General features: G+C 43.3%; 1 protein-coding gene across 5 annotated transcripts in view; it reads right to left on the bottom strand.

Annotated features, from left to right (window-relative positions):
• Nucleotides 1–27,079, bottom strand: part of PIDD1 (p53-induced death domain protein 1) — a 51,106-nt gene that overhangs the window by 22,985 nt on the left and 1,042 nt on the right. For 3 of the 5 annotated variants that reach the window (XM_030201267.1, XM_030201264.1, XM_030201268.1), the window contains exons 2-9: nt 23,097–23,502; nt 20,610–21,023; nt 20,019–20,228; nt 17,898–17,955; nt 16,274–16,475; nt 15,578–15,706; nt 7,390–7,569; nt 569–716 (exon numbers count right to left, since the gene is read on the bottom strand). In XM_030201267.1, coding sequence (XP_030057127.1) covers nt 569–716; nt 7,390–7,569; nt 15,578–15,706; nt 16,274–16,475; nt 17,898–17,955; nt 20,019–20,228; nt 20,610–21,023; nt 23,097–23,358 — 1,603 coding nt within the window. In that variant the 5' untranslated portion in view covers nt 23,359–23,502. Of the gene's footprint in view, nt 1–568; nt 717–7,389; nt 7,570–15,577; nt 15,707–16,273; nt 16,476–17,897; nt 17,956–20,018; nt 20,229–20,609; nt 21,024–23,096; nt 23,503–26,215; nt 26,295–27,079 lie in introns of those variants that run through there. The other 2 variants (XM_030201266.1, XM_030201265.1) reach the window with 2 other exon arrangements.

The following is a 27,079-nucleotide window of genomic DNA, read 5'->3' as shown; positions in this document are numbered from 1 at the left end:
GTGCACATTCCTCTCCCAGGCACTGCCTCTTGTATGGAGAACAGGAAAGAGAGGCTTGGGAGAGGAATGTGCAATGAGAGTTCTGAAGTATCTTAATGCTCTGCTGCTACTACTGTTGCCATCAGGTCGTGGACTGGCCCAAACATAACACACATATGTTTGTGGTACAGGTGAGGGGTATTGTTGAGTTAAAGAAGAGGAAGGCCTGCATAAACTGAGTGGTGGTGTGTGGCCTTATTGCCACCCCTGCCTTCATGTGTTTGGCTGCTCATGTGCAAACATGTGTGTATACAGATGGCTAGACTGATAGACCCTCAACAACAAGGGCTATCACCTGTTGTGAAACATACTTCAAAACAAAAGCCCTTCCCATCATTCATACAGGTTCTGTATGTCCACACTCTTTCTGTAATATTTTTTTTTACTGCTCTCTGAGGAGGATTCAGTGAACAAAGCAGGAAATAGTATAACTATATGTGTTAAGTGCTTGAATGGTATATAAGTTTCCATACATCTCTTTCAACACAAAAATTCTGTTTCCTGCCCCTGCAGTCCATTAGGAACTGACCTGTAATTCCATATGGCAGCGGCAGCTGGATTTTTACAGGTCTGAGGAACTGTGTAGCAGAGCTCTGTGAGAGGCAGAGGAGTGGGCTGGCTCTTGTATCCAGATCATGTGCTATCTCCTGCAGCTTCTCAGTGTCCACCGGCAAAACCTGAAGAACATGACACAGAAATCATACCAGGACTGCAGTAATATTATTATTATTTATTGCATTTGTATCCCACATTCCCCCACCTATTTGCAGGCTCAATGTGGCTTACATAGATTTGTTGACATTGTCATATCAGGATATCAGATACAGTTAGTAGTGTGTAGCGATCAAGAAGGGAAGAAGGGAGGAAGTGAATTGGATAGCTGTATAAGGTAAGCTTTCATAGTTGAGAGGGTTGGTGAGGTGAGTTAATGAGGTTGTGGGTACTCATTGTAGGCCTTGAAGAGGAATGTTTTCAGCAATTTTCGAAAGATAGTTGTTTCATTGATTGCTTTCAAGTCTGTGGGTAGTGCATTCCATAACTGCGTGCTCATGTACGAGAAGGTAGTGGCATGCATCTGTTTGTACTTCAGTCCTTTGCAGCTGGGATAGTGCAGGTTGAGAAATTTGCGAGATGATCTTGTGGCGTTTCTGGGCGGTAGGTCCACGAGGTTTAACATGTAGATTGGGGCATCTGCATGAATGATTTTGTGTACAATTGTGCAGATCTTGAACGCAATGCGTTCCTTCAGTGGAAGCCAGTGAAGTTTCTCTCTTAGTGGGTTTGCACTTTCATATTTAGGTTTTCCAAATATGAGTCTGGCGGCTGTATTCTGGGCAGTTTGGAGTTTTTTTATTGTCTGTTCTTTGCACCCGACGTATAGTGCATTGCAGTAATCCAGATGACTTATTACCATTGACTGTACCAGGGTAAGGAAGATGTATCTCGGGAAGAAAAGTTTTACTCTTTTAAGTTTCCACATGGTGAAGAACATCTTTTTGGTCGTGTTTTTTACGTGGGTGTCGAGAGTGAGGTTTCGATCAATGGTGACTCCAAGAATTTTCAGGTTTTGTGAGACCGGAAGGGAACAGTATGGCGTGGTTATGGTGTTGAAGTTTTTTTGTGTTATATTGTGAGGCAAGTACAAGGCATTGTGTTTTTTCTGCATTAAGTTTTAGTTGGAATGCATCTGCCCAGGTGTGCATTATTTGGAGGCTTTGGGTGATCTCGTTGGTGATTTCATTTAGATCATGTTTGAATGGAATGTAAATTGTGACGTCATCTGCACATGTAGCATCTGACCGTTGGTCTAGTTCTCCAAAGCAAGTGATAACTCGGAGGAATATTATCCTGTGTCTATCGCTCTTGGGTTTCTGAGGAAGAACCCGAAGTTCTCTTGAAAGTGGGATCGTGGGAACTTCAGAACCCTCCCCACCACATGAAAAAAAAGTCTCCCCCTGAGGAGCTTTAAATCTGTCATCACACTGTCACTTGACTTTCAAAGCAGAAATCTGACTGCATTTGGAAAGAATTTAAGAAACAGACTTTCACTTTTTAGAACATCTGTTTAAAGCTTTTCAGTTTCAATTTGTGGATCAGGCAGCACCAGAGGAAGTTGATGTGCTGTGACACTTCAGACTAGGACCTGTGAGGCTTTTTATCTGTTCTATAGCACATTGGGGAATAATTTTATAAAGTAATTTTAGCATACATGGCCTTTTATAAAATACCAACCAGCGTAAATGTACATGGCATGATAGTGTGTACTTTGCCAGAAGGTATGCATAGAGGGGCAGGTATATAGCATTGGTAGAATTTACAGGTGCACAGATTATAAAATCCACTAATCTGTGTGTATGTGAATAATCTGGTCATGGACAGTTATACCTGCTCAAGAACTGATTCAACTGTTTGTGCTGGCCAGGTAGGCATGATTTCTGCCATTTATATTATTACCTTATAAAGACACAGAGATGCCTGTATGTCTTTAGAAAATAGCACCTAAATAGGTGCTTACTTGTCCTCTTAAACCAGGTACCCTGTTATAGAATTACCCTTGTTATATGGGTTTAAATTTACATCTAATTTTCACAAATGTCCCTAACAGTCGGGGCTTAGTGAATAGGTGACTGATGCAATGTTAATTATAATTAGCCAGTGCCATAAGAAAATAAAAGCTAAAGAAAGAAATTTTGAAAAGAAAAAGATGATCCTATACTTTTATAAAGTCCACAACACAGTGGGGAGAAAGACAAATTGAATTTTAAAAGGAAAAATTACAAAACTAGTAATCTAAGCAATTTGCAGACAAACAGTATAGGCATACGCCAATAATACATTATTATGAGTCCATCACAGCTTCCCTATCATGTGTTCATTCTCCTGTTACTTAAGAATCCAGAGAATTGAGAAGGTTCAAAGAAAACATATTTCACAGACTTCCACTTTATCAAACACTTACATGGATATTTAGGGGAAAGATAATGCTCCTAACTGAATAATTGCAGGTCTCAACAAAAGAAATGCTTTCCTCCTCTTCTGAGTTTCTTCAGCTAAATCTGGAAACATTCTAACCTGTAGACCTAAAAGGGGACATTCCTTTTCTTGAAAAAATTTTGCAGAAGTCATTCCCAATCAGATATCAATGCCAAAGATATCACCAGAGTAGCTTTAATCACATTTTCTGAGTTAGAGGTCTCCAATATTTCAGAAACATTAAGAAAATCCACTTAACCTCAAAGGGAGAGGGGACCACAGCAGACTGAACTTTCAAAGGTTCTTTCTTTGTATCAGGCAGGTAATAAACATTCCTAAACGGAGAGATAGTCTCCTGGGGAACTTGTAATGCTTCCTTACGATATCTAATAAACATCTCTTCAACAGAAATTATAAAACCTGGTCACATTTTCTAGGTTCTCTACCTTGAATCTTAAAATAGAGTTCTCCTTAATAATCATTGAAGACAAAGTCTGAGCATTTTTAAGTTGATCACTATGGCCTTCCACCGTTCAAACCACATTATCAAAATGCAGCTTCATGTCCTCAATATTATTAGTATTTGTTTGCTACTAATAACATTGAGGGCATGAAGCTGCATTTGTTTCCTACTATGAATAGGAAAGTGCCTTACCCAAATCTAAGACTTCTGACCAAACAGTCTCTAAGGTAAAGGCTGAAGGTCTCTGAAATTGAAACATGGGCACAGCTAGAGTTTGTTCTCTGGAACCCATTGCAACAAGATCTGGACGCCGCACCAGGTTGGCTGCTGTTCCTGCCAAAAAAACTCCCTCTGGAGGACTGACCTGGAGGCCCAGCAGAGGCCTCCAAACTCGCTCCGGGTGCCTTTCCCTGTCTTTCTGGAGTATCCTGCACAACGCAGTGAACTCCCATCGGCAGGCCACCCAGGAAGGGTTGAGGCGGAGGTGTCCTCATATCGGGGGTCAAAGATGTCAAAATTGAAGCCAGATGCTGATCTACCTGGCATTGGCGTCAGGGCAGCCAGCAAATCCCTGATGATCCTCCATTAAGTATAAAAGAATCCATAGGATCAGAAAGCAGGGTTGGAGAGTTAGTTGAGGGTTCCAAAGGAAAAACCTTCACATTACTCTTCTTCTTCACCATCTCGCAAAACGCTCAACAGAGCCAACACTATGTTGCTTTTGCCATCTTGACTCCTCCCCCCAACATATGAAATTGAAATTCTCATATATCCTACCTCTTCAGTCCAGCATCTTCCAATTGGCCATGTGAACAAAAATGTTCAGCAGTATTGTAACAGAAATTCTGTGGTTACTGGCAACCATAAAATAATCCACCTATCAGTGTTTTGGTAGGTTGCCAAACGGCCACCAGGCTTCAGCTCTGCTAGCCTTTAAGTTTGCTGTTGAGTTACCAAACATTAGGTATTATCTGTACCTAATAATTAAGAGCAGCAGGTTGAGAACCAGGGAAGTCAGGGTTCAAAGCCCACTGATGATCCTTGAGATCTTGGACAAATCACTTAACCCTCCACTGTGTCAGATGCAAAATTATGGGGTATGTTTACTAAGGTGCTTTACAGTTTTTAGCGCATGCCTAAAATTAGCACATGCTAACCATGTAGGCGCCCGTAGGAATAGTATGTGCGCCTACATGGTTAGCACACACTAAAAATGCTAATGCACCCTTAGTAAACAGGGGCGTTAAATTAAAAGCCCTCCAGGGACAGGAAAATACCTACAGTACTTGAATGTAACTTGCCTTAAGCTATTACAGAAAGAAATGGTATAAATCCAAATCCAAAATCCAATATCAGGCATAAAGTGAAGAAACACAAAACACTACATACATCACTCAGGACTTACAGAGCAATTCCAGCATACCATAATTGCAGTAACTTCCATGAGTCACACAACAGGGACCTAACTAGGAAAAGACAGAATTACACTAGCTCTACAACATCAGTACACAGATTGGAAAACTAAACAAGCCAGATTGATCTATATCTCTTTCACACTTGCAGATCACACTCACGCAGTACAGAATAAATGACCACAAACTAAAAATAGAAACGGAACCCCCAAGAAGCCACACACTGCATACAGTGCAACATCAGAGAAAGAAATGCATACCTGTAACTCTGCAAAATATAAATATCAGATGTAAATTTTAAGAACTGTCACATTCCAATCACTACATTACAAATTAAATACAAATAAAACAAAAAATTGAAAATATGATACCATTTTATTAGACTAAATACATTTTTCAATTAGCTTTCAGAGACCAAATCCTCCTTCCTCAGGTCAGGATAATATACTGCTGTTATGGTATCCTGTCCTGACCCGAGGCCAAAAAGGTATTAAAAATTATTCTAATAAAAATAGAACATGGAAATAAGTGTTAACATGTATTAACACAGCTACCACACTACTTTATCTTAAAAGGAAAATAACATTTTTTTCTACCTTTGCTTTTTTTCAATTGTGCTGGTCCCAGTTTCTAATTTCCTTGTCTTCTTTTAACTCTCTTGCCAGGATTTCCTATCATTTTTCTCTCCTTTTCCCTTCAGCTTTCTTCAATTTTCTGCCTTTGTGTAGATTTAACTCTCTCTTACTATTCTGTCCTCAATTTCCCTCTTTGCATTGTGTCTACCTACAGCTTGCCACCTCTTTCCCTCACCCCAGCTCTATTTCACTTCCTCTTATTCCCCCCCCCCCCCCAGAATCTTCTAACTCTCCCCCCCTCCATCCAGGACAAGCCCTCTTTCTCTCCCCATTTCCAGTGTCTGCCCTCTCTCCTGTCCACTTCCACCCAGCATCAGTCCTTCCCTCCTCTCCACTTACATTAAGCGTCTCACGTCCACACTTCCATTAGCATCTGCTCCAACACCCCCACCGCTGCTTTCCCGAACCATCAAAATATAGCAGTCGCAGGGCCTTCCTGTACATATCTGCAGCTACTGGCTCTGCCCTGGAACAATGATGTTGGAGAGGGTGGACCCGGCAGCAAAGGGGATGTACAGGAAGGTCCCACAACTGCTGTATTTTGGTTTGTCACTGCTGCTGCTGGTTCAGGAAAGCAGCAGCAATGGCAGAGGGTGGCAGAGAAGTGCAGGAGATCCCAATGTGCCACTGAATGGCTGCATGGCTTACAGGGAACAGTGGTGGTGAGGACGTGTTTTTATTATTCATATATGCTGTTAAAACTGAAGTCAAGGTTAGAAGGCCTGTTGGGTATTGTATATAAGACTTTGGCTCTGATTTATCAGCTTTTGCATCAGGAGGCCCAAAGTATTTCAAAGATGTGATTTGTTAAACAATAGCACTTTCTGCTTTCATCTGAATTAACTGATAGTGTGTGTCAATGTTTTGTATAAAAGTCTAGTTGCCATCTTGTTGCCTAGTTGAATGCATGGGAATGAATCTCCTGAGGCACCTTTTTGCGAAACAAAGGGCCCCAGCTGGGTAATTTAATTGAAACTGTGTTATACTGGACTGATATCGTTCTTTGTGGATTACGATACGTTGGGAATTACACAGCGGAAGTAACTGAGAAAGAAAAAAAAGAGTGAATGGCCAGTTATGGAGAATGACAAGTAACAACTCTAAACTCGCTAAGGATCTACCATGTTACAACAAAGCTAACTTTTGTTCTTCAGATTGGAAGATTGTATAGTTTTGAGCCCATACAGTTTTCATTTTGTTTTTTTCTCATTGTATATTTGGATTTTTCACTTGTGACACAGATATCTATCAAGGAGTTTTTTGGACTAGGTTTTTCTCCGCTATTTTTGAAGGGAGTTTTTTTTTTACCTAGTCTTGGAAGCAGCTTTAGTTCTTGTATGAAGAAGTATTTATTTATTTATTTAAGGTTCATTTATATCCCACAATTTCCCACTCATGCAGGCACAATGTGGCTTACAGTAAGTAAAAAAAAAAAAAAAAAAGGCAGGAAAGTAAGTATGAAGATAATTAAAACCGATAATATGAATGGAGACCCCTTTTAGAACTTGTATAATAAATATCAAGTCTTGGGGGCCTTAAGGCTTTTTTGAGATCATCCTGATGGATACTGCTTGAGTCTGATATGTGCCACAAGGAATAATTCTTTCGCAAACGGTTATTTTTGGATTGACAGACAAGAGCATCTCATGTCTTTTCTCTTGTATAGCTTTTTATGTGTGGCTGTTTTCTTTGAATGACACTTTTCTAGTTTCATTTTTGTAGTTCCTTTCCTTTGAAGTTTGTGCACCGCTTTGACCTACTTGTCAATTAAGGCAGTACAGCAAGTATAAAGAAACCTATAAACATACAGGCAGAAAGAGAGGAAGATGCAGAAAAGTAGGTGGCATACATATCTTGCATTTCTTACTTGCATTTTGATACTGCGTGTTTCCTCTGTCACTCCAGGAGGGAACCTGACCTTGATGGCTGGCTCCACAGATGACACAAGCATACCGCCCTCCTGGGGAATGTTGCATTGATCCTCTACAAGCCGTGAGACTACCAGAAACCAGGAGAAGTGTGGGACACTGCAAGAGGCCAGATGTTGCTAATCACATAGGGATGGAGAAAGATGAAAAATGAATGTCCCTATCCCCAAAGAAATCACTGCAGCAAAACAGCTAAATATGCAAACACATGTGTACTCAAACACATACATGCCTAGAAAGGAGACAGAAAAACAGACTTCCATGGACAATCATCATCCTGCAACTGTAATTATCATTTCTCAAGTTGTAAGCATTTTACAGAATGGATCTTCTCCCCTTACAGGAGCAATATATCATCTGTTAACCATTCATTGTATTTATGTATTGGGATACAGATTTAACAAACAAATTGTTTTTAAACACTTTCTTCTGCCTAGATGAAATGAGCAGCTGTAGTGTTCTGGCACAAAAGGCTCAGGCTGCAGTATCCTAACAGTGCTAGCGATAATACACGTTCCGGAGATGGAGGATGGGAAGGTGTTTGTTTCTAATGTAGCCACATCTTCTGGCGTCAGTGGCACTGAGGCTGGACGAGACCTCTCCATTCTTTGATCAATAAGGTTTCCTTTCTTTCTCTATCAATACACGTAGGATTCCCAGTCTCCTGCAATTCCATTGTTGTGAAAATTGCCATGGAATTACGACTCTTGAGTTATTAGACCCTTCTTCTAATGAAGATTGTTGCTATTTCCCCTGTTCTAAAGATAGATCACCCTTATCTTGCAACCTCTACCCCAGCAAGCTAATTGTGCTCAATTCCCTTCTTTACCATGCCCACAAACTTCACCTCTCTTCTTGCTGATATTCTTGCCCACCACATGTATCCACGTAGGATGTACAATGCCAGGAATAGCATGACCTGTGACAGCAGAGACTCACTAGCAGTGCCGCAACTTACTCTGAACAGAACCATACACTGAGCTGGCAGGAGCATCAGCAGGGATAGCGAGACAAGTAGTAAGAGTAGCATGGAGGAAAAGCGGACTGAAAGCAGCATAAGGTAAGAAGAGGAGGGGAGGAAAGGCAACATCAGGATGAAAGGAGAAGGGACAGAAGTAGTAGACTGGTGGGGAAAGAAGGAAAAAGACGGACAAAATATAAAACAATGGCAGTCAATTGTGGAAAGGATGACAATGTACTTATTTCTTCAGCTTTTCCACACAAGCTCAGAGCAGGAAAAGCGAAGATACTTACCTGTAGCAGGTATTCCCCAAGGACAGCAGGCCATTCATTCTCACATGTGGATAACATCATCCACATCACCCAGTGCGGAGCATTAAAAAAGCTAATATTGCTTTAAGAGCAAGTGCCTTCCTGCCTGCCATGAGAGCGCAATACTATAGCATGCAATCAACTTAAAGGGGAGGAGGGAGTGAGAATGAATGGCCTGCTGCTCTCGAAGAATATCTGTTGCAGGTAAGTATCTTCGTGTTCGCCGACAAGTAGGCCATGTTCTCACACGTGGGAATACCTAGCTACCAGGCTCACTGAAAGCAACAACCATTGGTCAATTGGACCTCACAATGTTTATTTATTTTATTTGTATCCCACATTTTCCCAACAATTTGCAGGCTCAATGTGGCTTACATTTGCCGTAATGGCGGTTACCATTTCCAGGTAACAGAATTACAAATGTGTTAAGTTGCATACGTACATGGTAACATACATGAACAGATCATGGTATAGATATCATGTGCATATATATGTTAAGGAAGAATAAATTATGGTAATACATGAAAGTTCCTGAGTAAGAAATTGGAAGAATAAATTATAGTAATACATGAACGTTCCTGATTACGAAATTGGGTAGTATCGTTCTTTAGGTCATCGACTTATGGAGAGACCATATTTGACATAGCGATTGAAGTGGTTATGCTTATTCATTAGTGGTAAGGAGGTTGATCAGTCAAGTGATAAGATTTCAATTATGTCTATGTTGTGTAAAGTCTTATTTTTTGGTGTTTAAGATGGGTGTTTATGGTATGCCTTCTTGAACAGATCTGTTTTCAGTAGCCTTCGGAAGATAGTTAGGTCTTGCGTTATTTTTATGGCCTTCGGTAGTGCGTTCCATAGCTGCGTGCAGATGTATGAGAAACTGGTCGCGTATGTGGATTTATATTTTAGTCCTTTGCAGTTAGGGTAATGGAAATTGAGGAATGTGCGTGCTGATCTCTTTGCATTCCTGGTAGGCAAGTCTATAAGGTCTGACATATAGGTCGGGGCTTCCCAATGAATGATTTTGTGGACCAGGGTGCAAACTTTGAACGCAATTCGTTCTTTTAGTGGGAGCCAGTGTAGATTCTCTCTTAGGGGTTTGGCGCTTTCGTATTTCGCTTTCCCAAATATGAGTCTGGCTGCTGTATTTTGAGCGGTTTGAAGCTTCTTAATGATTTGTTCTTTACATCCAGCATAAATGGCATTGCAGTAGTCTAGATGGCTTAGCACCATTGATTGTACTAGGCTGCAGAATACTTCCCTTGGGAAGAAAGGTTTGATTCTTTTAAGTTTCCACATTGAGTAGAACATTTTTTTTTTGCTGTATTTTTCGCATGATCTTCAAGTGTGAGATTTCAGTCGATTGTGACTCCCAGAATTTTTAAGCTGTCTGAGACCGGGAGGGTGTAGTCCGGTGTGTTTATAGTATTGGGTTTGTTTGTATTATATCGTGAAGACAAGATGAGACATTGTGTTTTTTCTGCATTCAGCTTTAGTTGGAATGCGTCCGCCCATGAGTTCATTATTTGCAGACCGTGTGTAATTTCATTTCTAATTTCGGCTATATCTTGTTTGAACGGAATGTATATCGTAACATCATCTGCATAGATGTACAGGTTGAGTCCTTGGTTGGCTAGCGATTTGGCTAATGGTATCATCAAGCTGAAAAGGGTCGGCGAGAGCGGTGATCCTTGTGGTACTCCGCATTCAGGTTTCCATGGTGTTGATGTTTTTGACATCACTTGATAGGTTCTTGCTGTTAAGAAACCTTCAAACCATCTAAGTACATGTCCTCCAATCCCAAAATAATCCAGGATGTTTGAGAGTATTTGGTGGCTGACCATGTCGAATGCGCTGGACATGTCAAATTGTAGGAGGAGCACATTGTTTCCCGTTGCAATTAATTGTTTGAATTTGGTTATGAGAGTAGTTAGCACTGTTTCAGTGCTATGATTGGATCGAAATCCTGATTGTGATTCGTGCAGTATGGTGAATTTGTTTAGGTAGTTGGTAAGTTGTTTGGTTACCATATTTTCCATTAGTTTGACTACCAGGGGGATTGATGCTGAGGTTGAAATACTAATTAACCTGAAACTATATAAAATTGTGTGAGTGCAGCCTGGAACAGAACAAAATGGGCCTGGGGGGTGGGGGGGGGGGGGAGTTGTATTCATAAGAACATAAGCGTTGCCATACTGGGACAGACCAAAGGTCCATCAAGCCCTATGTCCTGGTTCCAACAGTGGCCAATCTAGGCCGCAAGTACCTGGCAAGATACCAAAACTAAAATACATTTTATGCTGCTTATCCTAGAAATAAGCAGTAGATTTTCCCCAAGTCCATCTTAATAATGGCTTATGGACTTTTCTTTTAGGAAGTTATGCAAACCTTTTTTAATCCCTGCTAAGCTAACTGCTTTTACCACATTCTCTGGCAATGAATTCCAGATTTTAATTACAGGTTGAGTGAAGACATTTTCTCCAATTTGTTTTACATTTACTACTTAATACCTTCATTGTGTGCCCCTAGTCCTAGTATTTTTAGAAAGAGTAAACAAGGGATTCACTTCCATCCATTCCATTCATTATTTTATAGATCTCTATTATATCTCCCCTCAGCCGTCTCTTCTCCAAGCTGAAGAAACCTAACCACTTTGGCCTTTCCTCATAGGAAAGTCATCCCATCCCCTTTATCATTTTTGTCGCCCTTCTCTGTAACTTTTCTAATTCCACTGTATCTTTTATGAGATTAGGTGACCAGAACTGCACACAGTATTCAAAATGCGGTCGCACCATGGAGCGATAAAAAGGCATAACAATCTCATTTTTGCTTTCCATTCCTTTCCTAATATTACCTAACATTCTATTTGCTTTCTTAGCTGCCACTGCACACTGAGCAGAGGGTTTCAAAGTATCATCAACGACGACACCTAGATCCTTTTCCTAGTCGGTGATTCTAAACCCCAAACAAATTCTGAAGCACTGTCTGTCCAAACTGATTATCACGTCGGTATCCTGCTCAAGGCAGTAATGAGATGTGAATGTGTGAACTGAAGACCAAGTTGAGGCCTTGCATTTCTTCAATGCATGCTGACCTCAAGTGGGCTATGCCGCCATGGCTCTGACATGACCCTCAAGATTTGGCCCAGCCTGGGCGTAACTGAATGAAATGCAATCTGCCAGCCAATTGGAAATGGTGCATTTCCTGATGGTGACCCCCATCCTGTTGGGATCAAAAGAAACAAAAATCCGGGTGGACTGTCTGTAGAGCCTAGTCCGATCCACGTAAAAGGCCAATGCTCACTTGCAGTCCAAGGTGTGCAGTGTACTTTCACCAGGATGGGCATGAGGTCTGGGAAAAATGTTGGAAGGACAATCGACTGTTTCATATGGAACTCTAACAGACCCTTAGGCAGGAACTTAGGGCGCGTGCAGAGAATTACTCTGTTGTGATGAAACTTGATAAGGTGGATCTGACACCAGGGCCTGAAGCTCACTGACCCTGCAAGCTGCATACAGAAGACCGGTCTCCCAGTGAAGGAGGAAGGCATCAGACACTAGTCTGTCATGGGCCTGGAGTAGTACTGAAGGACTTTGTGATTTTTGAATGGCAAAGAGATCCACCGAGGGGGTGCCCCACACTCGGAAGATCTCACAGGCAATACCCATGTTGAAGGACCACTCATGCGGTTGCATGACCCCACTCAGTCTGTCGGCCAGGTTGTTGGATATGCCCACCAGGCAATTGAGGAACATCCCATGCTAGACTGCCCAGTGCCACATCCAGACAGCCTCCTGACACAGTGGGCATGATCCAGTACCCCTCTACTTGCTGGTGTAGTACATTGCAACCTGATTGTTTGAATTAATACAATTTAGTTGAACAGCTGATCTCCGAAAGCCTTTAGAGCATTCCAGATTGCCCATAGAGCCCCTCTGGGGCTGAGGAATTGTCCCCCAAAGCAGAGACTGAACCAACTCTAGTGTCACTCGGATGACATCCACTAGGAAGCTAGGGTCCACTGGGCAGTTCTCATGTGAAGATATGCCATGGATGTGACATGGACAGTGGAGGCCTTATTGCGTAACAGCCTCAATATCTTCCGAGCTGTGACCTGATGGCTGGCTCAGACCCGAGTGGCAAAAGCAACAAGTGTATCTGCCCTCGGTACAGGGAGAAAAATCCGCGTCTGCTGCGTCTCTAGTAGGGCTTCTATGAACTCCAATTGTTGAATAAGATGGAGATGGGACTTGGTGGGTAGTTTAAAACGAACCCTAGTAGCTCTAACACCTAAATATTAAGTCCAGAGAGCATAGCCAATCATTTTCCTGAATCATGAGAAGGGTGCCCAGGGACACCATCCTGAACTTTTCTTTCACCAGGAATTTGTTCAGGGTCTAAGACAGGACGCATCCCCCCTGTTTTCTTGGACACAAGAAAGTAACTGGAATAGAATACCTGCCTTTCTTCCCCTGGTGAAACGGGCTTGACCACATGGGCCTTTAAAAAGGCAGAGAGTTCCTCTGCAATTACCTCCTTGTGCTGAGAGCTGACGTGAGATTGTGTCAGTGGGCAATTTGGTGGTCTCTGCCACCAATGCAAGGTGTAACCGAGACGGACTATTTAAAGAACCCACCGGTCGGAGGATACAAGGGGCCACCTTTCCTGGAAAAAATCAGCCTCCTCCCCAACTGGCTATGCTCTGCTGGAGCCAGTTAAAAGCTGCCCCCCCCCCCCCCCCTTGACTGGGGTGCTGGTTGGACCTCGGGTGCACAATGTTGACGAGAACGAGTGCACTGGGACTGAGCCCACTGAGGCTGCTGAGAGGAAGGTGCATACCTACGTCTCAGAATATTAGGGACCCCTCTCGGACTTGCCCAAAACCTCCTGGGTGAGGAGGAAGGTGCAGAAGAAGTCCAGCAGGAGAGAGTATCTACAGTGTCAGTGTTCTGTCCTCCGACAGCCTTGCACTAGTTTATAACGTGATCCTAAATGTGTGTAATGCTTTACTGTTCTTCTCAGTTCTAAGGACTATCATTGCTACAGTTTCTCACTGCAAAGATACATGAGCAATGCACTGTGGGTAATGTAGTTCACAGGCAGTGCAACCACATTTGCTTGGCTGTGTAAGAACTGTTACCACTGGTTGTGAGGCTGCCCAGACCTCCTCTCTCTCTGCCAAGCTTGGCTCTTTCGTCTTCCTGCTATCATTTCCTGGTCATTCTCACTATCTCTGTCCTGGGAGGACAGCCAGGTATAACCTTTCCCTCCAATCGAGAGCGGTCCTCTAGGACCCTTGCTACCCGATGGTAGGCTCTGTCCCCATTGGTCTCTATCTGTTCCTCCCTGAACCCACGTGAAGCCTCAACACCTCTTTGTCCCTTCAGCCAGGAGGCATTCCCAGCACCTAGCCAGAGACATGGTGCATGTACCATCTTATTCCAGACAGCTCTGTCCTGCTGAAACTCCCTGTAACGAACCTGGTTTTTTTACCTTGAAAATATCTCCTCCCTAATGAGATATCGCACATTCCAGTCACCCAGCTTTGGACCATTTCTACCTGTTCAACTATCCTTCCCCCCCCTGTAATATATCTACCTCTCTTCAGATCTCCACCCCCAACAACTCGCAGATTAAGGAGTCTCTGTGTCCTGGAGCAGCACCTCTGAACATCTATCTGTGAGTAAATTATCTGTGATTTATTCAATAAAAGAGACTTCACAAAAATAATAGAGACTTCGGGTGATTGGTGTGCCAAGGTTATACTCCAAGATATTGGGGCCTCAAGTTATCAAGCCTCAAGAGTCTTGTCAGTGTGTTTCTTGATGAGGTCTACAAGCTCCTCCACCTTGTCTCCAAAAAGGTTACCCCCTGGCACGTGGCATACACCAACCTCTGCTGGGTCACTGGGTCCAAGTCAGAGACACGTAGCCATGAGAGTCTGTGCATCGCTATACTCTGGGCAGAGATCCTGGACACCATATCAAAGGTGTCATAGGTGCCCCAGCCAAGAACTTTCAACACACTTTCTGCTACTTAACCAGCTGGCAAAGAGATTTGGCCTGCTCCTGCGGGAGAGAATCCATTATACTGCATGCCATGTTCTGCAAATATGTAGAGCTGGTAAGACTGAATACAGGAGATTAGCAAAGCCCTGATACTTCTTCCGCCCAAAAGAATCCAAGGTTCTAGCTTCTCTGCCAGGGGGCACCGAAGCATAGTCTGTAGATGTGGCGAAACAGGCCTTCGCCTGATGCCAGTCGTTGATGCTCCTAGGTACCGAAGAGGATGACATTGAATCCTCATGTCTCCGTTTTCATCTATACCTTCCCTGTGAAAAAGTACTTCCCGACATTATTCTTAAGTCGACCCCCCCTCCCCCCAGTAACCTCAATTCATGTCCTCTAGTTCTACCTCTTCCCTTAATCTGGAAAAGGTCTGTTTGTATATTATATCTTTCAAATATTTAAACTTCTGTTATCATATCAGCCATAGCCCTCCTTTCCTCTGGTATACATCCTTATTTCATCAAGTCTAGTCTCATATGTCTTTTTGTGGCACAAACCCCATACCATTTTTGTTGCTAGCAATAACTTAAGAAGAAGAGAGAGATTTAGGCAACAGCAAACTGGTGGAAAGTGGAGGGTGAGAGGTAGCAACAGCAATATCAAGATGAACGGACATAAGGGCAACAACAGCAGCAGCAAAGGGAGAGGAAAAGGAGAAGATAGCAATAGCATTTGGTGGAGTTCCACACAGGTGACAGCAGTGGAGAAGGTTAATTGCAAAGTGGGAACCGGATAGGAAAATAAAATAAGGTGCATATTTTAATCCAGGTCTTTGGTGTCTTACCTTGTGTTTTCCTTTCAGCTCCAGCTTAGTGCTCAGGTCATTCCAACTCTGGCCGCTGAAGGTTCTGACCACCACCTCTCGCCTGCGAAATACCCGAGGTGGTATATATGGCATCAACAGTTGCACCTCCTGGCATGGGGAAGCAAGAAATTACCAAAAACGTGTCTGAGAACTGGGAGTGAGGGGGAGAGTAATCTAGTGCACATCACCCTTCACCTATAGCTGCATTTTCCATCCCCCCAGATGGTTCTCAACCTTTCTTCTATTGTGACGCACCCGACAACATTCACAAGTGTGATGGATGTAACACTATAGTTCATAGCTGAACAAAAAAAATCTCTTACATCATTCATTATTGCTGCAAATGATACACACACAGTGGCGGTGACTGCTCCAGTTAGGGCTAGTGGCAGAAGTGATCATTATGAGTAATAGTTAAGCAAACTAAGGACTAGTTGTGTAAATTTCGAGTACATGACTCCCTGGCTCTCCTCAGTCTGCAGGCACACATGGTTATTAAGGAAAGCAAGAGCTTGCTGTCTGTCAAAATTTTGGTGACACATATCTCAGCTCTTGGTGACACATAAAAGTGTGTCCAGACACACTGGTTGAGAACAACTGCCTTATATTATACTCTTCTGCCTGCATCACCACTCTACTGGATTTCCTCATATTGTGCCTTCTGACGTCTCTTACCTGCAGGAATTTGATGCCATGAGGCTTCAACTCCAAAATCTCACTCAGCAGAACATCATGATGCTGCAGTTTCACCCACTGTGGATCAGGAGCCAGCCTCCGATACTGTATTACTACCAGGGAGGAGACAGCACCCTGTGGGAAACAGAAGCAGGTTCCACAGGACAAGAATACTCTGCAGCCTTTTGATGTCACTGTAAAGCTGAAACAAATACAATTAAATCGCTTATATCTTACTCTGTGAGAGAAACTCTCTCTTTTTAAAAATAATCTTCATCTGACTCTTGGAATCGAGGTTGCTCTTCAACATTTTAGTAACCTTATGCACCCATACTTTAAGCACACTGCAGCTCCTTCCAAAGGTAGGAAATGGATCATCATAAAGTCATTTCTTGTGCCACCTCTGAATGATCACCAAGTGTTCCTGTCACTTGGTTTGCACTACAAAGCAATAACCACCACACCTCGAAATCAATGCCAGTCCAAAATACATACTAAATCAGTTCTAGCTTTTAAATCCACTTCTTCAAAAGGTGAAATTTACTTACTTAATTTCCTTTCCTTGAATCTTGCTAGACTAGTCCAAACTAGTGGGTTACGTCCCCTTACCAGCTATTGGAGGCCAATCTCACTGCAGTAGCACACGTTCCCCCCCCCCCTTTTTTTTGCTGCCAGGGACCAATTTAGCCCCTCAGAAATGGCAGCTACCAGCTGGGACCCAAAGTTAATCTGTGGCCCACCCACCAGGAGCAGACATTAGGGCATCCAGGGGGGCCCCCTGACCATGCTGCAATCCCTATCCCCAACCAGCGGGGAAGGGCAGACCCAAGTCTAACATAGCTGCTATTCCCACCAAAAAATACATGTCTGTGAGAACTGGCACTAAGAAAACAAGGAAGGGGTCTACTCTAAGGATATTCCTCTACCAGCCCCCAACTCCAGGGCACTGCCAGAGGTGTCCAGTTCTGGCACCAACAGTTCCACTTCACAATCAGGGCAGGGATCACCAGCAGCCATAGAGAGCTACCAGCTGCCAAATATCCAGCATCACTTAGTGGGCATGATAGATCCCCCTCACCATCACTCCCCAAACCGACTACAACCCCTTCCTCCACCCACTGTTCCTTACTCTCTAGTTTCACTTTCCCTTTTTCCACATAGTTTTACTGGGCAACAGAAGAGTATCTTCCTCTATTCAACCAAGGAAGTGTCTGTGGGGACCTATCCCCGAGAGAACACCAGGCTCCTGCACTCAAACACCGGCACATAGGCCAATCTGTGGACACGGGAGTCAGACCTGCCACAAAAACAGGAGCACCATTTGCTGGAGGTAGAGAAATACTATCTCCAGGTTGCACCTCTTCTTATGTTAGTTATGTCACTGGGAACTCTGTTCTTTCTCCACCTCCATCTGCTGGTTGGGGGATATAATCCCACTGGTTTAGACTGGCCTACTGGATGAAAAAGAACACATAAATTAAGTATTGGTGCTAGTGCTCAATTTCATACACTGACTAAGCTTGCTGAATAATCAGATAATCAGGCCCTCTATTTCTATAGCTCTAATCTTCCTAATTGGGATTATGGGGCATTTATAGACAGAATGAGAAGCAAACAAGCATACCAGTCTTCCTCTTGTGCCAGGTACAAACACTGTAACTCTCTGAAAATAGAATCATCCCCTGTGAGAGATCAGAGGGAGACAACCGTGAGCAAGCATAGCAGCTGACCAAAATAGCACCCAAACATGCATTATCTTGCTATGTAGCCAATGACATAGCTCCTTGAGTTATTTCTAAGGCACCCACAATCTCCCACTACAGGTCTCTTGCATGGAATTACTTTAATTATAAAAGGACAGAAACACTACTTCATTCCACTCCAGCAGAATCTGCAGAGAGTCTTGGATTCATATGGCTAACAAAACCTATTACCTGGAAAACTAAAGATTGAATGTGAACCAATGAAGCCCACTGGGAACTTTGTGAGAATGTGTAAAAAAATCACTATTAGCAGTTTTTTATGCATACTGAAACTGTGCACAAGTAGCAAGAAAAAGTAGCATTGAGATGTTTCTTGTTTTGTATTTAGATATAAAGCAGATTAAGGACAAGCATGATATAGATTCTTACTAAAAGGAATCCAGAAACCGGTCTACACTGCGGACATCATACCAGCCTGATGCACAGTCCAGAATAAAAAAAAAGCAAAATTATGTCACTGAATGCAAGGATCATATGCTCTGAAAAATTACAAATCAAGAGCAATGCATTTCTCAAATTATTTTCTAATATATAAACTTCATTTCATTGTAATATTGTGTGCAGTTCTGGTCACTGCATCTAAAAAACGATATGGTGGAATTATAACAGGCAGGCAACCAACCAGTAGCGTAGTAATTGGGGGGGGGCAGACTGCCCCAGTCGCCAGCAACACCAACATTGGCCGACACACTGCTGCTTCCAGCCCCACTGCCCGAGCCCCCCAGAACAGAAAACCAGCAATCATCATAAGTGCCAGTTTTAATGACTGATGGACACAGTGTTCATCTGGCCTTTCGGGGACCTGCAGTCATCAGAAGCCAGCGTGGGACCTTCTAGCTGTATGTTTGCTGACAACTCTGCTGAGTCCTGCCCCCCTAAGACAGACTTCCTGTTTCTGTGAAAGATGGGGCATTGAAGAGTCGTCAGCGCGTAGCTGTGAGGTCCTGAGGCCTTCTAATGACAACTATTGCCTCTGCATCTATGATCCAGTGGCAGCAGTGGGTAAGGGGCTGGTGCGGCTGTAGAGAATTTAAGGGAAGGGATCTGCTGCAGGGAGATAGGAGGATTTGGAGGAGAGCTAGAGGGGTACATCACTGGGAATTTGGGAAACAAAAGAGAGATGAAAGATGCTAGGGCACAGAGGAAAACAGAGAAATAAAGAAGAGATGCTGAATGGTGGGGTGGGAAGGATATAGAGAAAGAACACGGAACATGAGAGAAGAGAAGAATGTGATGGGGGGGGGGATTCTGGACACAGAGGGCATGCTGCTGGACATGAGAGAAGTAATGGTGGAAAAATTTGTATACAGAGGGACGCTGGATAAAGGAAGGAATGGGGGGAGATCGCAGACACAGAGAGGGACAGGAGAAGTTAGAATAGGAACAGCATTATACTAATGCAGCAAGTGTGCAAGTTTTAAATAGAAATTTAAAAGATAGTGATCAGTCCATACTACCGGATGCTGGGCAACATAATATACTATTGGTTGTTTGCTTGATTTGGATAAAGATGCTACAAAATCCAAAGTATGTCCTTTAGAATGTGTTGGGGAGAAAGGACCTAAAACGATATTCAATGACTTAAAAAACTGGTATAATTGAATAATACTAGCTACATTACCATCTTCCAAGTGGAGGTTTAATGGAGTCTTTTACTAAGGTGCACTAGCATTTTTAGCTGGCGCTAAACACAGAGGTGCCCATTATATTCCCATGAGCGTCTCAGCATTTAGCACTAGGTAAAAATGCCCCCTAAAATAAGTAAGTCCTTAAAAACAGTAGAACAACATAAAAGTAAAATAAGTTTCATCTATCTGGAGGTCTACAAATTAGTATTATGCCCAAAGCATTGTTGTTAATTGAGTCCTGAAAACTGCTAACCATAAATTCTAGATTTGGGTCAATAGTACTATCTAATAAGATAACTGAAAAAAAAAAATTGATCAGCAGTCAAGTAGAAGAAATATCCTCAAGTCAGTTACCTTGCTGCTGTGGCTTGAGGTCCTGTGGTTGACCCAGTGGGTTTCCCCGCAGCTGCACGAAGGAACACTTCTGGATCTCAGGAGGGATAAAGCGGAGGCAGTTATTCTGCAGGTCCAGTTTTGACAAGTTGGGAAGGCTAGCGAGACACACTGGCACAGCTACCAGGCTGTTGCTGTGAAGATGAAGCTCCCGCAGAGACAGCAAATTGGCTGCATGTTTGAACAAAGAGACAATCAATCCTCTGGAGTGAGCAAAAATATAACAGGCAAGGCTGAGAAAAGGCAATTATCCAGCAGTCCTGAGGGACAAGAAGCCCAAATTTAATTCACACATTTCAAGCACAGCACAAGATAACAAAAATACAGAAAGGTGGCTTCCCTACACATTTGCTCCCGATTGTTATTTCTTTGAAGTAAGGAAAGAAGTACTGAATGAAGTCTATGTATGAAGACATTTCTGAGGATCAGACATTGGAGAAAAGAGGAGGACCTTCACAAAGCCTGTACGATGACTGAAGGATGAACAAGTTGTGTATGATGATTCCATGATGATAGCCAAATTACACATCCAACCCTCACTTATATACTTACCAATAGAATCGGGGATCACTGTTAGCTGGTTTCCTGAGAGATTCAACTCCATGCAGCTCCCTAAATTCCCAATCTCCACAGGGATGGATTCCAGGGCATTCTCGGATGCATCAAATGTCTCTAATGCTGCGAGTCTGCCAATGCTGCATGGCAAATCCTGGAGTTGATTAGCCATGACAGAGAGGAAGGTGAGCTTCTTCAGCCTGCCAATGCCCTTGGGTAACCCCAACAACTGGTTATGGCAGAGAGAGAGCATTGTCAGATTGACAAGCTCTGTGACACAGTCTGGTAATGCCAAAAAGTTGTTAAAGCTTAGGTCTAAGTGGGTAAGATAGGTAAGGTTCCTGAAATCCAGTGGCAGAGACATCAGAATGCCTCGCTGGCAAGCTCCTGCTTCATCCCTTGTGATGCCACCTGAAGAGAGAAAGTAAACAGGTAGAGCAGCCAAGCTGAGAATTACTCCATACATCCTACTGACTGCATCAGCTGACCTGCAGCGAGCCCATGAGACTGTTTAAGACAAGCATATAAAATATTAAGCAATGCTGTATACTTACGTCTTCTGTAACCCTGGAAAATTCAGACTCCAGAACAGACCCAAGCACTGAGCTCAACTACTACATACTCAACTCAGGGGTGCTGCTCTTTCTACCTGCAGAGATTATAAACTCAAGTTTACGTTTCTGTATATGCTAGCACTGTGGCAAGGAACAACTCCCTGTATCAAACTGCTTACAGTACAAGAAGATGGAATGCTTGCATGGCAAGAGAGGGATCTTTATTCATGTCAGCCCTCTTGGCCCACCTTCCTCTATCCTCCCATCTGATCCAGCAACTTTGGTGCACGACTCTCTCTCTACAGCTATAGGATTATATGCACTTTTCACATTTTTCTTCTACTCTGTGATAAGACCCCTTTAAATGGTAGTACATAAAAATACCCAGTACATAAAATTCTAGCACAGTTTGAAATCAGTTTGTCTCAAACCAGCCATCTAAACTGTAAACATTACAAGCTACTATGACAATATGTGGAATCAACAGTTCAAAGACCTAATGCCCAGAATACCTTGGTACCTTCAATTAAAAATGTTTCTGGATAAGAAATATTTCAGTATATTTATTTACAAAGGCTTGATATACTGCCATATGCCATGGCTTCAAAGTGGTGTACAATAATAAAAGCTATAAGGGAGAGGAGAGAGTTCAGCGAGGGTAGAATATGCAAGGGTGAAAAGGTTAAGTCTTTAAGGCAGATTTAAATGCACGGTAGGAAGATTTTAAGCGTAGTACTAAAGGTAGTGCATTACAGAACTTTGGGCCAACGTAGCTAACCGCAGAGTTTCGGGTTGATTCTAGTCCAATAACAGAGGGAGATGCAGGTGATATGTCATAAAGTGGACTACTTATACCAAATGTGAAAACTAACAGCTTTAAGGAAAGGCAGAATGTGGCAGCCATATGAACAGATGAAAGCGCAGGAGTCAGCTACACCATAGGGTGGGAGTGGGTGGGTGGGGGGGGGGGGGGGGTATATCGTAGGGGAAGTGTCATGTTTTGGTTATTTTGGTTTTGAAAAGGTTGGTAGGGCTGGGGAAATAAGCCATGTGAAATGATATGTGGTTTTGATTTGCTGTATTTTTGTACCAATAAAAATGATATAATAATAAAAAATAAATTAATTAATTAAAAAAATAACAGAGGGAGGAGGTAAGTATAATAATCTAGTGATGATAAAACAGAGTGCACGGGAGGGTATCAAGAGATGGGAAAGATAGACCAGGGTCATGGGGAGGCGTGATTTAAACACCAGTACAAGAATCTTAAACTGGATCCACGCCAACAGAGGCAACCAGTTTTCTTGAGAAAGCAAGGAGGTGATATGATCGAAAGATCTGGCACAACGAAGAAGGCAAACTGCAGCAGATTGCACTAGCTGAAGTCTCTTTAGGGACTGATGTGAAAGTCCAGCATAGAATGAGTTGCAGTAGATTACTAGGGAAGGTAAAAGACACTTATGACTGATTAGAAGACCATATGGCGCACAAAATACTGAGAGAGAGTATAGGGGCATATTTCTGGGAATAACCTCTTATTCAGCCCACTATCACTGTGTCGACTATTTCTTTTATGGTTGTATTTGCTTTCGATATATTCCTCACATAGTGTTATATATAGTATAGGGTAAGAACAGCAGTACATGTTCCCCATTACTTCAGTCCAAGTACTCGCTATCCATCCTTTCTTTATCCATCACACCCAGCTAAAGTCAGTAAACCGGGGATAACAAAACAATGACTGGATCTCTTAACCATTCCAAGCAGGAATGTCACACGCTGCTGATCAATCTCAACATGCGTTTGTGGGGCAAATAATTACTGCAATACAATAAGTCATTTAAAAAAATTAAACAAAGGCAAGTGACCTGGATAAGAGGTACCTACCACTAAAGGTTTAAACATCCCCAGACCCTTTCCTCTGGCTTACCTCTCAGCACCAGTGACCTAAGACTGGTCAGGAAAGGGAGGACCTGCACAGCTGCATCGATATGCTCCTCACTGCAATTCAGTCGCAAGAACTCCACCTGCAGGAGCTTCTCTCTGCCACCTTCAAACAATGCCAGGAACTTGCTGCATCCATCTGGGTACACGTCCAGGTTCAGTCTGTTGTCTGCCAAGTGGGAACTGACATCATAAGCCTCCGAGCCTTCCTCCCCCTGAGCACCCCCCAGCTCCAGTGGCTCCTCCATCTTCTGCTCCTCATCTGCTGAGGCCTGGGCATGTTGCGACTTGCCTGGCAATCAGGCAGTGCCAGCAGCATACATTATCACCAAGGGAAAGAAAGAAGTCTCGGGAACCAGCCTAGCCATCTTCTCTACATCTCGAGGACAGACCTGAAAACATATGAACAAAAATGTCTCTGGATAATTCTGTAGTTGACCTTACAAAAAAATATCAAACCCTACAATGCAGCCAAATGTTTTTACACTAATAAACTAATAAATATTTTCATCTACCTCCCAGCCCCAGAGTAATGTCATTTTCATTCAAATTAATTACCAGTATTAGCAGCTCAGATACCTTTTCCAAACTCATCTCAGTTCATTTGTGCATTTCTACAATTTCTTAGGGAAACAATATCAGTGAAGATTTAGGTCCCAATATTCAAAGGATTTATGCTTCTAACTTTGAAGCCCTTTTACTAAGCTGCAGTAAGCGCTAGTGCTCGCTTACTGCACGTGCTAATCTGGGTGCTAATAATTTTCTGTATTTTTTTTGTTGGCGGAGATATACAAAAACAACCTTGTTGGGTAATAAAGGCTTTATGATACATCAAAAAATCTGAAAAAAGATTTATGTTTTGAAGACACTATTAATTTTCTACCCTTTTCTCAACTCCAAATCTAAATTTGCTCTCCCTCCCTTAAAGCTATTTCCAATGGCTACAATTATGTCATTGCTTGAACAAATCCAACAGTTCAGATGTAAATCACCTACATTGTATTCTACAGTTGATATCCTAATCATGAAAGATCATGTAGCATCATCTATATATAAACTATTAATCTCCAACAAATATAAGGAAAATACTACTCTTATAACCCTCTGGGAAAAGACACCTCACATAATCTCTCTGAATCACATAAAAAAAAAAGACTTCTGGGTATCTGCTCTCAAGCCAATACCTACAATCTATGCTATTTTTCTATCACCAAGCTGTTTGGACACCTCAAACTACAAGCAGCTAAGCTATCAACCTCCAATTTAGGTTGGCATTGTGTGTCCCAACCTGGAACTTTGCTACATTTTATGTTTGAATGCCCTACTTTACAGAAATACTGGTCAGATATTTGGGACATTATATGTAAAATATTTAACATCCAAGCTACTTTTAACATCTTCAAATCATGTTCAGCAAACTTGAATCTGTCTCCAACACAAAATCAACTCTTTGATATCTTAATCTCTGTAGCCCAAAAAAACGTTTTACCTAATTGGAAAGACTATAACCAACTAAATGTTCACTTCTGGTGGCAATCAATACTTCAACAACTTGTTAGAAATGGCCTCAGTGGAGATAATGGGCACCACTATGAAGAAAAGCTCTACATGATCTTCATTAACAAACTATCTGCAATGCTGATAGTTATAATCTCACAGACAGGGTTGGTCTTAGGCAGGAGCCGTCGCACAGGGGCCCTGCAGCGGCCTCGGCAGGTCCCTCTCTCTTCTCCCCACCTGAAATCCAGCGTCTCTCCCTCCCTCCCAAATCCACTAAAGTTGCTTCACCCCTTCCCTGATGCCGGTTACGATTAAATCACACTGTTGTGGCTGGCATCGGGGCCTTCCCTCTGCCAGTTCTGCCCCTGAAGAAACAGGAAGTTACCTCAACTTTGGCCCCCAGGGCCAGTCCATGCTCCAGGAAGCTGGGGTCTACATAGGCTGGACAAACTGGGGACAACATTTACTCAATAGTCATGGTAACTGCAGAAGTTTTATCATGGACAGTATGGGCCTTGAGGGTTTGTGCATGCTCAAGGTCTGCCAAGCCCTGCCCAGCCCTGCCCCTTCCAAAACAGGAGGTTCAATGAGGACGGAATCTTGCAGACCTTGAACATGCACTGATGCTCAAGACTCCAAACTGGCCATGATGAATCTTCTATAGACATTATGACTGCTGCATCAGCACTGCCTCCACCCAAAGAGGTGGCAGAGAAGGTAAGGAAGCCACTGAACACCTCTGTGGGGAGATGAGGGGAGAGATGCTGAACACCTTGAGGACAGGAGGCACAGGAGAGAGATGCTGGAAACCACAAAGGGCAGTAGGGAAGGAGAGAGATGTTGGACACTATAAGAAAGGCAGGGAAGGAGATAAATGCTGGACACTATAAGAAAGGCAGGGAAGGAGATAAATGCTGGACATGGGGAGGGGGAGAGTGAGAGCCTTGAGCCACCCCTTGATTTGAGGGGGGGGGGGGAGGCGCATGGGCCAGTCCTTCCTTTCCATGATAAAACCAACAGGCTACTCCTAATGTGCTTACTTGACACTCCGGGGCCACTGCTGGGGAATTTGCCTTGTCACCCCAGTAGCTTGGCATCATCATGTTTAATCCCATGAGCCACTGCTGAGTCTACCTATCTTGGAATTCAGCATATTTCCTCCTTATTTATTGGCAGCAAGTTGCTTTTATCTGCAAAACTGATTCCTAGGGGGGGTCACTACTGGGATACTTCTCCCAGAACATTTACCACCCCCGACCAAGATGACTAATCACCAGGAAGTACTGCTAGGGCTCTTCTCTCAACACATTCCCACCCCCAGGGTTCATTGGTAGGGTACCTCCCTCAGTATATTTCCCCCCTCACCCACCCTGCATATCTACCCCCCCCCCCCCCCAGAGAACAATGCTTAGGTACCTCTCTCAGCATATTTCCCCCTCTCTTACCCTCCATGACTAACCCAAGGAGTACCTCTCCAAGTACATGTAACCTGGGTCTCACCCTTACATCAGTGTCCTGGGGCACCAACTAGTTCTCGGGGTTGCACAACCCCCTGACCCAGGTCACACAACAAAATGTTCACACACATAGGTCTGTCTTTCTGACTTGGGTGGAGGCCAGGGCCAGACTTACTCCAGTAGGCTGCAGAGTGTTAAACCAGGTTTTGCTGAGCATTCCTATCAGTCCAGGAGCGTCCACTGCCCTCTCACGCCAAAGAATACTCTCCAACCCAAGGATTGTATTTTATGCTAAATGAATTTTACTGAACTTCTACAACAGGCAGGTGATTCAAACTTCCGAAATCCTTATATACAGCTAGTGTTTGGTTCCAAACAAGGTCTCCTTTCCATCCAAGACTATGGTTACAGTTTCCTTCACTTAACAGTTACTAATAGCAGACTTAATGTACATATTTACAGCTCCTGCAGTCCATCATCCATCCCTTTGGCAGAATAATCCAAGGCAGTGCTTGTAGCGTTGGTTGTCACAAGCAAACTCCTACAGGACCAGATCTCCCTGTCTGTCCTCACTTCCAGAGATGTACTTCCATGAGTTGCATTCTCTGGCCTTCAACTGGCTCTTTCCTGCTCCTGGGCTGGGTTCCCCTTCACCCACCCTGCGCACGCCTCTCTTCCAGTTACTGACAATAACTCCCACTTTGACACAACCTTAGGTTATTTGGACTTACTTTCCAGGCCAACCCCTCTCCTCGAGGGTCCGGGGGGGGGAAGCAACCAAAGACGATATGCTCTGCCCAGAACACTTTCCTCGGCACTTTTCCCAGGAACTCACCTCCTTGGGCTGGATCCTTTACCTCCCACAACCTAGAATCCTCCCCCTCAATAACCCTGGACTCCAGGGTCTAGAGAGTTCTACATGCTCTGTAGTAATCCCCATTATTATGGAGGATTACATGCATTTTTCACCTCCTCCACCCTGCATGTCTAACTCCCCGAGGTCACTGTTGGG

This window comes from Microcaecilia unicolor, chromosome 4 (genome assembly GCF_901765095.1).
Source record: "Microcaecilia unicolor chromosome 4, aMicUni1.1, whole genome shotgun sequence".
Taxonomy (NCBI): Eukaryota; Metazoa; Chordata; class Amphibia; order Gymnophiona; family Siphonopidae; genus Microcaecilia; species Microcaecilia unicolor.
This window is presented reverse-complemented; position numbering and strand designations above follow the sequence as displayed.